At 40.3% G+C, this 15,306-nt stretch overlaps 1 protein-coding gene across 10 annotated transcripts in view; it reads right to left on the reverse strand.

The window, feature by feature from the left end:
* Positions 1-15,306, reverse strand: part of Aff1 (ALF transcription elongation factor 1) — a 160,738-nt gene that overhangs the window by 24,710 nt on the left and 120,722 nt on the right. For all 10 annotated transcript variants that reach the window (XM_020184045.2, XM_020184043.2, XM_020184047.2 and 7 more), the window contains 4 exons: positions 14,453-14,504; positions 6,315-6,369; positions 6,154-6,191; positions 4,099-4,255 (listed from right to left, as the gene is read on the reverse strand). In XM_020184045.2, the coding sequence (XP_020039634.2) occupies positions 4,099-4,255; positions 6,154-6,191; positions 6,315-6,369; positions 14,453-14,504 (302 nt within the window). The remainder of the gene's footprint in view (positions 1-4,098; positions 4,256-6,153; positions 6,192-6,314; positions 6,370-14,452; positions 14,505-15,306) is intronic.

The following is a 15,306-nucleotide window of genomic DNA, read 5'->3' on the forward strand; positions in this document are numbered from 1 at the left end:
CCTACACTTACATCAATTCTATATCAAAGGTCTTATTTGAATTTCAAGGAAGGAAGAAAGAGAGGAAAACCTCTATTAGGTGCCAGGTATTTTGTCAAATGTAACTCTCAATCCGTATTCAGTATTCCAACAGGGCAAGGTGACTGTTAAGGGAAAAGATTAGCATGGTATCTACTTGTCAACCTTGATTTCCTACAAAGACTCAAGGGTGAGGTGCCACAAGGGGTGAACTGATCCAAAAGATACTGCACTGCCAAGCATGTCAGGAACCAAACCCTTCCCATCTGTCCTCTCACCCACCAGCTATGTTTATAGCTGCAGCCCAATCATGACAAGCTCCTTGAGAGTATTCATGTTTGAACCCAAAGGGAAAGTCGTCATTCCTGGTGTGTCACATCTGCTCACCCTGCCCCCAAAAGAGGACAATATTGAGATCCGTTTAGTACTCCCTAAAGCAATGTCCTGGTTACAAAAATAACACACTTGCTTCAACTACAGTCCTAAATGTCCAGAAGGGAGGCATATGGCCCAATTTCAGGATGAAACAGAGTAAGGGTGCAGACAAGGAAAAAGTATAGGGGTAATCCTTTCTGTAAACCTAACAAAGTTGTAAAATGATAGAATCCCTTTAAGGTCAGATATTGTTTGGGTATTGAGACTGGGGGTGTGGGGTGGAGGGGGTGATGTCTGCATTACAAATAGACTATAAAATAATTTTTAATTGAGTGTGTGCCAGATAGGATCAGGGTTGGCTTTCATTTTTCCCTCTGCCCTGTTTTGTCTCTCCTCCCCGCCCCCCATTCTGTGCTCTTGGTGCTGGTATAACCCCCATACTGCAGATTAGGAAGAAAAAAGTATATAATTATTTTTAAGTGTTTTGATAAATGTTTGGCCACATGCACCTTTACTTCTCCTAGCCTGTTAAGCTGGCAGAAGTTAATTTGTTTTAGGACGAATTATGTTCTAAATAAGAAGTTTGGGTTATGCACAATATAAATTTACTTTTTAAATAAAATTTCACAGTTGTGAGAAATATGTGTAAAATTTAAAAAGAAAAAGAATTAAAAATAAAACAAATTGCCAGGCGCTGGTGGCTCATGCCTGTAATCCTAGCTACTCCAGATCAGGAAGATTATAGTTTGAAGCCAGCCTAGGCAAACAATCTGTGAGACCCTATCTTGAAAAAACCCATCACCAAAAAAGGGCCGGTGGAGTGGCTCAAAGTGTAGGCCCTGAGTTCAAACCCCAGTGCCACCCCCCCAAAAAAAAATTGAAAGAGGATAAGAAAGTTAAAAATTAGATCTCTTCCTGATTATGTGATTCATGGTGCTCAACTAACTGTCTTACATTAAGTATAGGTACAGCTAGCAGGAAAAACAGGAGTGCTGGGGGGAAATCAAATTTTAAAGTTAAATGGCTAAGCTCTCAATATTAGTGCTACTACTTCTTTGCAAGCAAAAACAAATTAAACAATTTATTTAAAAGCTCTGAAAGGACTGGAGGTGTGGCTCAGAGGTAAAGCACCTGCTTTGCAAGTGTGAAGTCCTGAGTTCAAATCCCATCCCACTCAAAAAAAAAAATCTATAAAAAGAGAGCAGCCCAAGAGACAATCAACACAAAGTAATTTAGCACCAAAACCCTGGGCCGTGAGCAGGAGACAGCTGAACAGATTCTTGAGCAACCTACAACAGAATCGTGTTTTCCGCCCTTACTTGTAAGTAGCAGAGTGGCAATGTGCCCCACTTATTTTGAAAAGCTAAGATTTACATTCTGACTCCCATTACAAAGATACTGAAATAGAATCTGCACCGGCTAGTTCCCAAGTCCACTGGCAGCCCGGTGGCAGGTATGTAATGTTCCAAATCTTAAGCTGTGATCATTCGTTCCATCAAATAAAAAGAGTTAAAATGAGCCATAAAAAGCAAGCGTCTCAGCATAAAAAATAGAACTGGGTGAGAAAGTTAAAACTAGTATCTATGGCTAATTGTGGAATTCTTATTACCCTTTTAAAAGAAGAGATTTACAATAATGCAAGTATTCATTTGAAAAGAAAAGTAGATAAATACCTTAGGGAAAATTAAAGGTAAACTAAGAAAATATTCCTAACATATAAACCTCCACAATCGTGAATTTGCACATTCATTCTGAGATACAAACAGAAGCCTTTTTGGTAAGGTGATTTTTAAAAATTAGAGTGGGATGGGAGTATTTATTTGACACCTACAAAGTTTCTACCTATTCCAGTAACTACTTTTTCCTGAGTCAGTCTCACTCTGTACCCTAGCCTGGCCTTGAATTCTCCATCTTCTTGCCTCAGCCTCCAGAGTGCTAAGATTACAGGCATATATACCACCACACGGAGCTGCATTCTAGTAAGTTCTTGATCAATGAGATATGAATCTCATCACTATAAACAGATTAATTTTTTTCAAGTTTCAGTTGTTCAATCAAATCTATACCATTTTGTTTTATATAAATAGAACTTTTAAATTTTATTATATATGTGTGCATGTGTGTGTGTATATATATATATTTTTTTTTTGGGGGGGGGTAGGGGTTTTGAAGTCAGGGCGTCAAGCAGGCACTCTACCACTTGAGCCACATCTCCAGTCCATTTTGCTCTGGTTATTTAGGAGATGTGAGTCTCACAAACTATTGCCTGGGCCAACCTCAACCCTCAATCCTCCCAATACAGCCTCCCAAGTAGCTAGAATTATAGTGTAACTAGTGCTTGCCAAGTTGAATTTTATTATTTAACTGAATGATCTTTTTCTATCAATAATCTTACAAGCATGTAGATTTTTTCTTATTGAAGATGAAACATAAAGCAAAGATCTTATTAACAGTGAGTAGTATATTCAGCATCCTTTTCCTTGAGACATAAAAAAAAAAAACTTATTTCCATAGCAATTAGTATCACACCGAAACAAAGAGCCCCAGGAACACGAGAACTCTTTCTAAATCTGAAAGGCACTTTATGTGCAGTCAATGCCAACCTATGAAAATGCACTCAAAAAAATACTAAACATTTATTCGGTATCTGACATAGATCTATATCTAACAAAAAGTGGAACTGATTTTCTCGGTCCCCTGCCTGAGACAAGCCTAGCATTTTACTCCATGATCTCCAGATGTCTTTAGTTAATGCTCTAGTGGAACCACACTTTCTAGACAGGAGAGATGAATACAGAAAACTCTACTGCTTTCCTAATCGGAAAGCTTCATTTCCTGATGCTCTCATCTAAACTCTGCAGGGAGTTTTCTCTACATGGACTGGTCTCATTCACCAAAAATAAAACAGGAATGTCTTCCTTTTTCACTATCATCCTTCCCAAGCAGAATTTTATACTGCTGCCCAAGTGCTGAGGGTGTGTGGAAACCTTTCTAGTTGTTACTAACAACTTCTTGTGCTCAACCATCTGGTACATAGCATATGTTCTCCAAATTCAGAACTTAATTTTCAGTTTCATCAGCTGGGGACATCTTAGTGTCTTAAGGGGGAGTGGGGTGCCAAGCAAGCAGTTATCACTGTTCTATATGGGACAGAAGGGAGCAAGAATCGGAGTCCTGACAAAAATCACTCTGCCATCAAGTAAATGCACAGCTTTTAGTGATTCAAAATTAGAACTTCTAGTGACTTATTTCTAGCTCACGTTCCTGCCCTCTGTTCTATCAGGCAGCCAGTCTCCTTTTGCGTTCCCTAATTCATGCATTCCTAAAATTTTAAGAAAAATTTTCATTAATACCAAAACAGAAGCCTACCAAAAACAAGTTTTCTTTTTCAAAAGAAGGGAGGGGAAAATGGTGTGCAAACATTCTTAACCAGCTGTTTGTTCTTAAAACCAACACTGGCAACGACAAAGAAGAGCCTGTCATTTTAACCAGGGGAGAGATGTCTCTCCCAAATCACCACCTTCCAGTCTTTGGTGAGCAGGAAGTAAACAGAACCAGATGGCTCTGCAGGGCACACGAGCAGGAAAGCAGCCCCTGTGGGGCTGACCATTCTGCTTCAGGGTCAGTGCTGCCTGCAAGGCAGCCTCCAGCCCCAAAAGACAGCATGCTACCACCTTGAATGGCCTTCTTGAGGGGACACAGTACCTCCGGAGCCGGGGTTTCTAGGGGCTCGTTCTCCTCGCTGTCACTTGAACTGGTCTCACTCTCCGAGTCCGAGGAGCTGTCTGAGTCACTGGTGCTTTCTGACTCTGTGCTACTGGAATGCGCTGATGCCACTGGCTCTGGAAGAGACTGCGGAGCACTGCAAAGCAAGGACAAAATTAGAAGACCACGCAAGGTGGGTCTCTTCCCTCTCTCCCCCTGTGCATTCTCTTGCTTCTAGAAAGGAAGGCCCTTGTGGCCTGATTGTCCAGTTGAGAGAGAAGCTGACAGTGGCTTAAGAAACAATGACAAGACCTTCAAAGAGCTCACCAGATAACTGCATTAAGGGAAGCCTGTGGCCTTTCACTCCTGAAGAATATGTCAAGCTACATGAAGTCTAATCAGATGCTGGGCTGCCTGATAAACCAAGGCCTGGATGGGCTGTCTGTGGCTGCATTCGTGCCACAACAGCAGAACTACGGGGTTGCAACAGAGACTTATAGGCCCGAAGAGTAAAATACTTACTCTCTGGCTCTTTAAGTTTTCTGGCTCCTTCTATATAGGAAGCCACAAGAAATCAGTGTATAAAAGAAAAACTAGGAAGTGAAAATCTCCCTATATGAGAACTTACCATCTGGTAACCAGACACCTTGGAGGACAGACAGTCCTCTCTGGAGGGTAAGTTCAAAAACAATCCACTCACACTTCTTGGTGGAATTACAGGATGGCCAGTTTTTATGAGTGGCTACAGATTACTCCAAACTTTTACAACAGGCCAATAACTCTAAGTCAGTGGGAAGATACACTGATCTCTACTAGACACAGAGTTTCATTCTCATACAGTCTTCAAACTAGGCCCTAGGTGGCACTACTGAAAGCAGTAAGTCATCAACTATAATCTGGAAGGCTTCCAAATCTATCTGCAGTATTTTCAAAATAAATTCTTATTAATTAACATATATTAGAATAAAAATGTTAACTGATAATAAATAAAAGCACTAATTGAGGAGATTCTAAAACAAACACACTGTATCACTACCCATCTTTATGTACTGTGCTGGCCCAGCGTTGCCATCCTGTCCATAGGGCAGTGCAAGTGTGTAAGCCAGTGACAGCACAAGGGCACACTTTGATGGAATTCCTGATTCGAACTTAGGCCTGCCCTTCAGCTTTTCTTTTGCTTTTCCTCTACTTTTTTACGGGTATGCATGACCCACTAGAAATTCTAACAAAACTATATGTAAGTAACCAAGCAAACCTTAAGAATCTGTAAGACTGTATAATTCCATGAACTCTTCAACCACCAATATACCATTTCTACATTAGCCAAGGGTTGTCACTGAGCTGAATGATGAGCATGTGACTCTTTGTCCATGCTTTCATGGTATTTGTCATCTCAAGCCATTATGTTCAGTACCAGAAGAAAACACTGTAAAAATAGTCCCCATTTCCAAAAACTAAAGCATCACATTTCCTAAAAGATGGTTGGCTTGTTTAGAAAGCAAAAACAATGCAACTTTTTCATCCCATTAAAATGTAGTACAGGTCATTTTTACAGCAGCTGAAACAATTTGAAAACATGGATAACTAAGAAAATAGGGACACTGAAAAAAGTGCACTATTATAAATTTTGAAAGCAGTGACTATCACTTTCATGAAAGTACTGTGCTCTTCAGTCTAACTTTTCAAATACTGGTTATACAATACTGCTTGTAAAGTGTGTTTTAAGCTTATTTTTAACTTTTCGAAAAAAAATGCTTAATGTTAGCCCAGGCTGGCCTTGAACTTATGATCCTCCTGCCTTAGCCTCCTAAGTGCTAGGATTACAGGTGTGCACCACCACACCCAACTCAAAAAATTTTAAGATCCAAACTGATGACGCAGGTGGCTATGGGGACCCTTCTACTGTTATATGATTAATTTCAAATTCCCTAGAGCTGATTTAAGTTCCCACAGTATTAAACTGGCACATCCCTTTAACTGTGATCCTCCATTTTCTTCCCCTTGAGGAAACTTTGAAGGTATTAAGGTAAGGCTTGAGAAACCTGCAGACAGTACCTTGGAGGTGCAGATGAGGAAGGAGGCTTCTCTGGAGTCTAGGCATTCACAGAAAAGGGAGGAGGGACCAGGGAAGAATAAAAAACAAGTTAGGACAAGCAGCTCAGGTGTGTTAGACATATTTCAAAGGATTCTTGGTATCATCAGTGTACAACACTTACCTGTTCACTGTCACTGTCCTCGCTATCGCTGAGCTGAAGGTCATCTTCGAGCATGCTGGAATGGGACAGGGAAAGACAGTGGAGAATTTGAGATAACGTCTAATAACTTTTTTAGCACATAAATAGGAAATATGCCTAATGATACAAAAGAGGGACAGGAATAAGTTTTCTTTTAGTTAACAAATGCTTTCTTTTCCTGGAAATTCAATTTTTATAATCTTAACAGAAAAATCAGTTCAATCCCAGCCACTTAGCATCTCAAAACTCAATCTTTAACATGTGCTATACACTGCAGCAGAACTACTGCAGACCAGCACTTGTTGCCAGCCCTCCGCCCCTAATCAGTGAGGACAGGGTCCACACGAACAAGACAAATGACCTGGAAGAGAAAAACAAAAGGAAGAAAGAAGAAAAAGCAAACGTATATAAAATACGCTCAAATTATTTTCTCCCATAGTCTCTAACTGAACTAGGATAACCCATTAACTATGACATGAATTAATAAGTTGAATGAGTACTTGTGAAAGCACAGTGTTAAGTATATAAAAAGTGTTACAAATAGATAAATACTAAGTAGAGAAATTATCAGGGCAACTATTACCAGTTAGCTTCCATGTTTGTCCAAAGGACATTATTAATATTGAGCTCCATTTATCACATGCAAAAAATTATTCCTTTTTGTCTGCTTGAGCACTAATCAACAGAAAGGCTTGCAATACAAATGAAACTGCTGTCAAGAAAGTATTTTTCCAACTTACTGCTATCATGCTGGTTAAAAAAAAAGAAAACAACTCACTTCCTCAAACTTACACTATAACTTATTTTTAGGCATGCTGGCTTATGGGGAATCTTATTATTAAAATCAAACCTTTCCCAACCTGTACAGGTTTTCTCACGTTTTAACTCCTCCCCTCAACCCAAAGCTTTTTCCGTGGAGATGCCCAAATATCACAGGAGTGAATCACTAGTTGCTCCCTCCCACTTCCTCCCAATTTTATAAGCTTGACTATTTGAGGAAATGTTACAAGTAAAATTGAAATTTAAAAAAAAAATCTGCTTGATTCTTACTGATGCCCCAAAAAGCAAATTACATTTGAAGCTTAAAATCAATCAGTACACTTAAAAATACTCCTTCAATAATGTGACCAACAATTCTTACTGCAATTACCTACCACTGAAGCAAGCAGGCATGGTTATTTTGGGAATCTTGTTTAAAAAAATCACTACATTTTCTAATAAAAATAAGTGATAAAACTTGGCTCTTTCATAAATGACCGCCTACATACAATGTGGTAATTCTGCCAAGGAACTATTTCATCAACAAATGAAGTAAAAACATCCTGTGATACTTTTCTAAATAAAATGAAAACTGTTAGCTACTTGCAATGTAGATCTTACTCAATATTTATCAAATAGAAATTAAATTCATATTTTAGCAAGACCAAAATAGAGCCTTCAGTCACAAACTTGGCAGTTAGCAATCATAATAGTTTTGAAGAAAATGTCACTCAACAGGTTTGCTGCTAGACAATGGCTTGGCTGGGAAACACATCAGCAAAAAATAAAAGCAAATCTTTGGGAAAAAAATATAAGGTATAATAGAATCCAAAAAAAAAAAAAATCTGCCAAAGTGCATTCAATATAAACCACAAACAACAAAACTACGTAAATCAACCTCTTTGATTCTTAGTCACTAGGTTTGTTTTGTATAAAACTGATTTGCCTTAATTTTCTGTGACATCAATGACCATATAATCTCAACCACACTTCCCACCAGAAGCAGAGGACTAAAACACCCTTAACTTTTTCTCCTACCTACTGAATACCACCTAACTTCTAGGAATATACCTTCCTTAGTAAAGCAAAGTATCTAAGAGCAAGTTCTGAATTTTGGCTCCTCTTGCTCTCTGAGAATAATGCTTTCACAGATTCTGGAAATTTTTCCTTCAGAGAATTCTGTAGACAATAATATAATAAGCCTGCAGGTATAAAAGGCTGTTTGAGACATAAGGAGTAGGGACTGTGCTCTGTGAAGGGAGCTTACAGATTTATCTACAAAGAAACACAAAAAGAAATGACAAACCAGTAGGGTTAAATGAAAAGGGTTATCACTTTTGTAGGATGTTTTTGGGTTTACACATCAAGTATTTCACCTAACTAGCAGACATAGGTGTATTGTCTGTGTCTACTGACCTCCCCAACAGTAACCACAAAACCTTCCAGAAACCAGACTATAACATCACCAGAGATGGGTGACTCAAGATAAACCAGCATGCTACTAGGGAGTGAGAGAGGTCAGAAGAAATATTGTAACACTTTTAATAAGAAACATGGACCACAGCTACAGCTTAAAAAAAAAAAAACCTACTTAAAAATCATAACCAAATTTTGCTTAACATGAATACCATTATAATTTTGCAAAACAGAATCTATGTGGTTGAGGGAAACAGAACTTAGTCACTGATGAAGAGTTTTTAGAGCTAAGGAACACTTGTAAAGGAATCAGCTATTGAAGTTTTCTTCTTGTTCCACAAGCAGTTATGTTTGAGTCTGAGCACACACTATCAGTGAAGGACTTGTCTTTGAGCAAGAAGGATGAGGGGAAGAATCAGAGCACAACTGAGCGAGCACCTCTGCACCTACTAAGTGAGGATCAAAATCTCTTAGACCCTATGACCTTTGCGCCGATAAAACCTAGGTGAGGGAACAGAAGGCCCCAGGGCTGGGCCTCATCCATGGCAACCTCAGGTTCTCCTGGGGCAGGATGAGGCAGGATCAAGTCACTTCAGCTTTATATTCTCCAGTCTAGAACTTGGCAGACCTAAAACGCTGGCTGAGAAGTAACTCTTCCTCATGGCTGTGCCCACTGCGTGACCAGACCTCGACAGGGACTGCCTACTCTCACAGCCCTGCCTGTGGCTGTGACCATCTCCTCTTAGGCCTGGGGTCAGAAGCTGGCACATGCTGAAGTCAGGATGCTGAACCCATTCCATCTGATGTGAGACCCCCTTGCTATGGATAATATAAGGCACAGTGGTCAGAAAGCTTGACTACAGAATTAAAGATAAGTTCCTACCAAGAGAAAGAGCTTGGTTTAAAATAAAACAATAACTATCCTTCCTGTGGGGATAAAATAGATATGCTATTTCCTCTTAAGAAAAATAAACTGACTTTAAACCTTACATACATTAAGTGTTCAAATACCTAATTTCACTTCCAAACTCCAAACCGAGGCAAGTATTTGGAAGCACAAAGCCCATTTTGGCCTATCTTTGGCTCAGTTCAAAAGCAGCGAAGCTGCTCAGGTAAAGTGACTCTTTAAGCTACCCCGTAGGTTTAACCACGTTAGACATTACTGGTGAGGTAAACTTTTCACTGAAAGGTTACAAGCCATCTTCCAAGCTCTCTTGCAAACGCATTTTCCAGGCAGCTGCTAAGCCAGCCGGGCTGGGAGCTGGGCACAGGTTCCAGCAGGCCTGCTCTGTGAGTCAGTCTGACTGTTACTGCGTGAAACACACAGGGACAAGGCTTTCTTTCTTTTCCATTTCTCACTACCAGGCTCACCGGAAGTTTTCACTGTCAATGTTCTGTAATGTCTCAATTCAGAACCCAAAAAGTATTTAACTAAACAAACAAAAAAAAATCTTGGCTTAATAGTTCTTACAATCATTTCATTTGAGGAAGAGCAAAGGAAGGCAAGCTCAGAGTAGTCAGTTGTAATTAATAAGTCATGACCATGGTATTAGGTGTACTTAAAATGGTTAGAAAACTAATACTTTTCAGAAACCACTAATGAGCATCCAATAATGTATACAGTTACACAGTCTCCCAAACTGGAAACTGACTTAGGGAGAGATGAGTAATGAGAGTACAGGAAGGCTGCTATCCAAAGCACAGTTGTAATTCCCCAAAGTTTAAATTCTATCACATTTTTTTTTCCTCCTGGAGACAGGATCTTGCTATTGTAGCCCAGGTTGGCCTGGAACTCAGTATCCTCCTGTCTCAGCTTCCTGAGTGCTGAGATTACACATGTACACCACCACACCTGATTTTTTGATAGATGTCAGAAATAAGGACTGCAAAACAGCTTGTAAGAGATGATGGGAGATTTCAAATTATGAAGGCGGCTTTATCTACCATAATGTTAGTCAGGCCAAGGAGAAAGACAAATTTGTAGGATTGAGTGTTGAAGAATTTCCGTTCTTAAGTGCAAACAAATGGAACCAATATAGGCAGTGTTCAAAAACCTGTTCGGTTCAGAATTAGTCACAGGATACATTAAACCAACATCTAGAAAATCCTGGAATCTCCAGTGTAGAATCACCTTGTTCCCTCATCTGCACCAAGGAACTATGATTTACTTCATGGGATTTGTCTCTGCAATAGTCAGTCTAACTCTGGGATTAGTATTCTAAGTCTAGCAAGCAGTATTCAAAATGCTTGTATGATAGTATGTGACTTGACATTGTATACAGTATATAAGTTGAAGGGATATTCTGATGAGCCTATGAAAGAGGCAAACTTTAAATAATTAAAGTAGTTTTTGAGAGTATGTTCCTCTCCTTCAGTGCATTCACCTTAGAGCTATTCTGCCTGGAGTGCTGCAGACATCACTCAAGGCACTCAGGAGCTCTCCTTTAGGGTAATATATTTACTACCATACTTGATCTTAGACCAGTGGTCAAATAAAACAGAGGAGAAGAAACATGTCAGGTGCCTGTTATGTAATAGGTGTTAAATAAATGAGTTTTCATTCATGTGCTGCATTTTGACCCAAAATAAACAGATGAATATTATTCTCTGGCCTTCGCTCTGGGTGACTTGGGGATATTCCCAGTAGGTGCCTCCATTCAGGGAGCAATTATGGAACACAGGTGGCTGCTTTGGGAACTAAGGGAAACAGTGGTCAACAAGGTAGTCTTCCACATTTGTAACTACACACAAGTGCACTGATGTAGAACAAGCTGATACAGTGACAGGTGGGGAGAAAGGGGGCTTGGGTGGGATGATGCTTCCAGGAGGAGGTCAGCAGAGGTCTCTTAGAGGTGATTTGGAGCCTAAAGGATGAGAGAGGGGCTACCTTAGGGGGGCTTGATACATTCTACCTGTCTCTGAAGTCCTAGGGGAGTGACTTCCTTTTCACAAACTAGCTTCCCTTTTTTATTTTTATGCATTAGTGACTTTGAAAGAAAACAGACAAGACCTAGATTGGTTTTTGAACCAAAGTATAAATGAGCCAGTAATTAACAATTTTTTAGGTATGCCAAGTGCGTTATCTCCCTGGCATGCTACCTGCCGCACAAACAAGCTTAACCGTGCAGCAAAGAACCCAAATGCTGACATGGGATCAAATTAACCCACCAGCACTAAAAGATCTGCTGTACTAAACCTGAAACGATGAGTGCACTTTACAAATTAATTGGGATGCCACTTTCATCCAACCTCCATTAAAAATAAGTTCATAAAAGTACTTTCTTTCCTCTCAAGGTACATTTTGTCACTTACCAATACCCACCAATCCATACCCCAAACAACCACCAATCCCATCCTCACAATCTGCACAGCATCAGTAATATTTTTTATATTACCTCTGCTCTCCTCCTCACCTCCACCAGTTCCTACCTTCAACCTTCCCTAGTCTCAGTATCATCACAAATTCTCTCTCCTAGGTAATGTTATATTGCTAATTACTATTTTTATAAAGAAAACGCTACATGTCATGAGATACAAGTATATTTGTTGTCAACTTTAGGCACCTCTGATTTCAAAGGCTTAATGTAGTTACTAGCTGGCTTGCCCATCTCACTGAGAAGGAGCCAATACAGGAAGGGTCCCTAGTGAGCTGAAGGCTGATGGAAATGGAAGGAGAGAAAGAGAGAGAATGAGAGAGAGAGAGAGAGAGAGAGAGAGTGTGTGTGTGTGTGTGTGTGTGTGTCTGACTTAGGCTATGGCCTTTCCTCTTTCACCCACCGGCCCAGGGACACACTTCTTTCCCTTAGTACAGCTCCACCTACTCTCCTCCCCACTTCTTTTTATTTATTTATTTATTTATTTATTTATTTATTTATTTATTTATTTTTTGGTAGTACTCAAGTTTGAACTCAGGGCCTCATACTTGCTAGGCAGATATTCTACCACTTGAGCTATACCTCCAGCTTTTTTTGTTTTGTTTTGTTTTAGTTTTCAGGTAGGGTCTCAGGTCTTTGCCCAGGATGACCTGCACGGTGGTCCTCGCACCTATGGCCTCCTCATAGCTAGGATTAGAGATGTGTACCACCACACACAGCTTATTTGTTGAGGCCTGGGTTGGCCTCAAACATTGATTCTCTCAATGTCTGCCTCCTGAGTAGCTGGGATTATAGGCATGAACCATCACTCCTACTCCTCCCCTCTGTTCTGACAGCCAAGTGGGATCCCCAGGCTTCAACTTCCCCTTCCTGGCAGCCTCCAAGATAATAGCAGGGCCTTTTGCAGTATATAGTGCTTGACTACCAACTTTTATAAAGGAGCACTGGGAGCCAGGCACTGGCTCAAATCTGAAATCCCAGCTACTTGGAAGGCTGAGATTGGGAGGATCATGATTTCAGGGCAAACAGGGCAAACAGTTCACAAGACCCCATCTCAAAGGGGAAAAGCTGGGCATGGTGGCACATGCCTGCCATACAGTGATAGCAGGAAACATAAATAGGAAGATCGTGGTTCAGACTGGCCTAGGCAAAAAGTGAGACCCTATCTCAAAAATAACCAAAAGAAAAAGGGCTAGAGGTGTGGCTCAGGAGGCAAAGTGCCTGCCTAGCAAGCATGTAGTCCTGAGTTCAACCCTCAGTACTACCAAGAAATTTTTTTAATTAAAAAAAGCAGCACTGGGTGTAAAAGCTTGGGCAGCCTTACAGATACTCACAGCAGTGACCCCTAGGTCTGTTGCTTCTATCCCTACCAGTTGTCAGTACTTAATAATCTTCTCCTTTCTTAAATGGTACCAGCAATAATAAATTGCCAGCATTTAAGAGCTAGTAACATTCTCAGAAAGAAAAGGTGAAGGCTGGAGATGGTATCTGTGTAGCTCCGGGGTGAAATGCGTGTACAAAGCCTCAGGTTGATCTCCAGCACCACAAAAAAATGGTGAAAAAGAAAAAGGAAAGGAGTAACAGACAATGTTACATTTTTTTTCCAAGAATATTAAAAACAAAAACTCATCTACCAGTACCACAAACCACAGATAAAATACTTTCTACTCACAAGCCAAAAATCCACCAAACAATAAATTTATCTTTATTAAAAAAATAAAATCTCACTGCATTGCTCTTTTTTGTTCATTTTGCTGTGGTGAAATAAAAAAATTCCATCAAGATGCTGTCACCTGGGAACAAGGATCTAACCCAGTCCCACACTGGGCCATCTCAAGAAGATAGTAACTTCTTTAGCTCAACTATACAGTTTTTAAACTAACCCACAGCAAAGTCCACCTTCCAAAACATATGGAACAAATATTGTGCTTAAAAATAGAAGAAACTGGAGCCTGAACTCCAGAACCACCTGAAATCCTGTCTAACAACTCAGTGTGGTAATGACTGGTCAGAAGCTGAGGGAAAGGAAGGCCTCCTCAGTTAGGTAGGAAAGTAAAGAAATAGTAGTTCAATACTTTCAAGAAATAAATTGGGTCAAAATGCTTTAATATGAAGTCTAAAAGGTTCCCAAAACCCAAAATCTGTCTGGACCTGCTTGGTCTTAATAATGAAGGGTAGACAATAGGGCTACCTCCTTGTTAATAGAACGAGGCCAGAAAAATGGCAGACAATCTTAGCTTGTGTAATCCCCTGTTTATTTTCAAAAGCTAAAGCTACTTAAGACTGAAAATTTAAAAGCCAAAGCCCTCTATTTCCCGCTGTTAACATGTAAATAATAGCTCAAAACCTTCCTTTCCAGAAAACCCCTTAGCATTCTCCCTCATGGTGAATAAACCTTCAATAGGGAACTCGATCCTGATATAATTGTGGGTCATTTCCTCCCTTTACAATGTGCCAGTATTTTATGAATGTCATTGCTTGAAAGCAGGAAAAAAAAAATCTAAGCAATGGATTTACATGGGAAATTTCAACGTCACATAAGCTTCTAGTCATGGACAGCATTTTACTTACGATGTTCCTTGCTGAGAACTAGAGTGGGTTTTTGGAGGCGCATCGTATTGTTCTGTGGGGAAGGAGACACTGTCAGAGCAGCATAACGACACACATTTATGAGATCATCAGTTGTAAGTCCCCTTGCTGTCACTTACCCTTTTCCCTAAATACTTAGCATAAATTTTGTCAGCCAGAGAGCTGCCAGTGGATTCGATAAGACCTCACCATTTTAAGATGACATTTGTGGTACTTGGAAAAAAGGCTTGTTCAGAAACCCAGAACTCTTAACAGACCAAAGACACTCTGAAAGCAGAACTCAAAGCGTGCCCTTCTGTGTTGCCAGGAACTTTCCAAAGTGTGGCCTTGATGGTTCACATGGAAGCACTATAACAGGACTGATTTAGTAACCCCCACCTGGTTTGGCTCTCATGTCTGTCAGTGACTGACAAGGGCTCCATTTCTACAGCCTCGGTCCTTGTGCTCTCCACCCCACCTGTCCCTCCATTACTCAAGCCCCATGACCAAATCATTTACTCAGTGTCTATGTACACACTGCCTAGTAGAAACCCATGTGTGCAAGGTATCCAGCCCAGTCCTCACTGTGCTGACAGTCAACTGAGAGACAATGAAACCAGCTCAAAATATCTATAACCCTTGGCACTGTGCAGTAAGTACACAGGCCAATTACACAAATTTATTGCCCTGGGAATTCAAAGAAAGGCCACTCTTTTGGTAATGGCTAAAGCAGACAAAGTAGAGAAAGGATATAACATATCCTATCACAGAGGGTAGGTGGGATTCTGACAGAATGATGCAGGGAGGGCAAAGCAGGGAGGGCTTCAGAACATCCAGGATTAGAAAGGGTAAGGCTG

Source organism: Castor canadensis, chromosome 9, assembly GCF_047511655.1.
Source record: "Castor canadensis chromosome 9, mCasCan1.hap1v2, whole genome shotgun sequence".
In the NCBI taxonomy this organism is placed as follows: domain Eukaryota; kingdom Metazoa; phylum Chordata; class Mammalia; order Rodentia; family Castoridae; genus Castor; species Castor canadensis.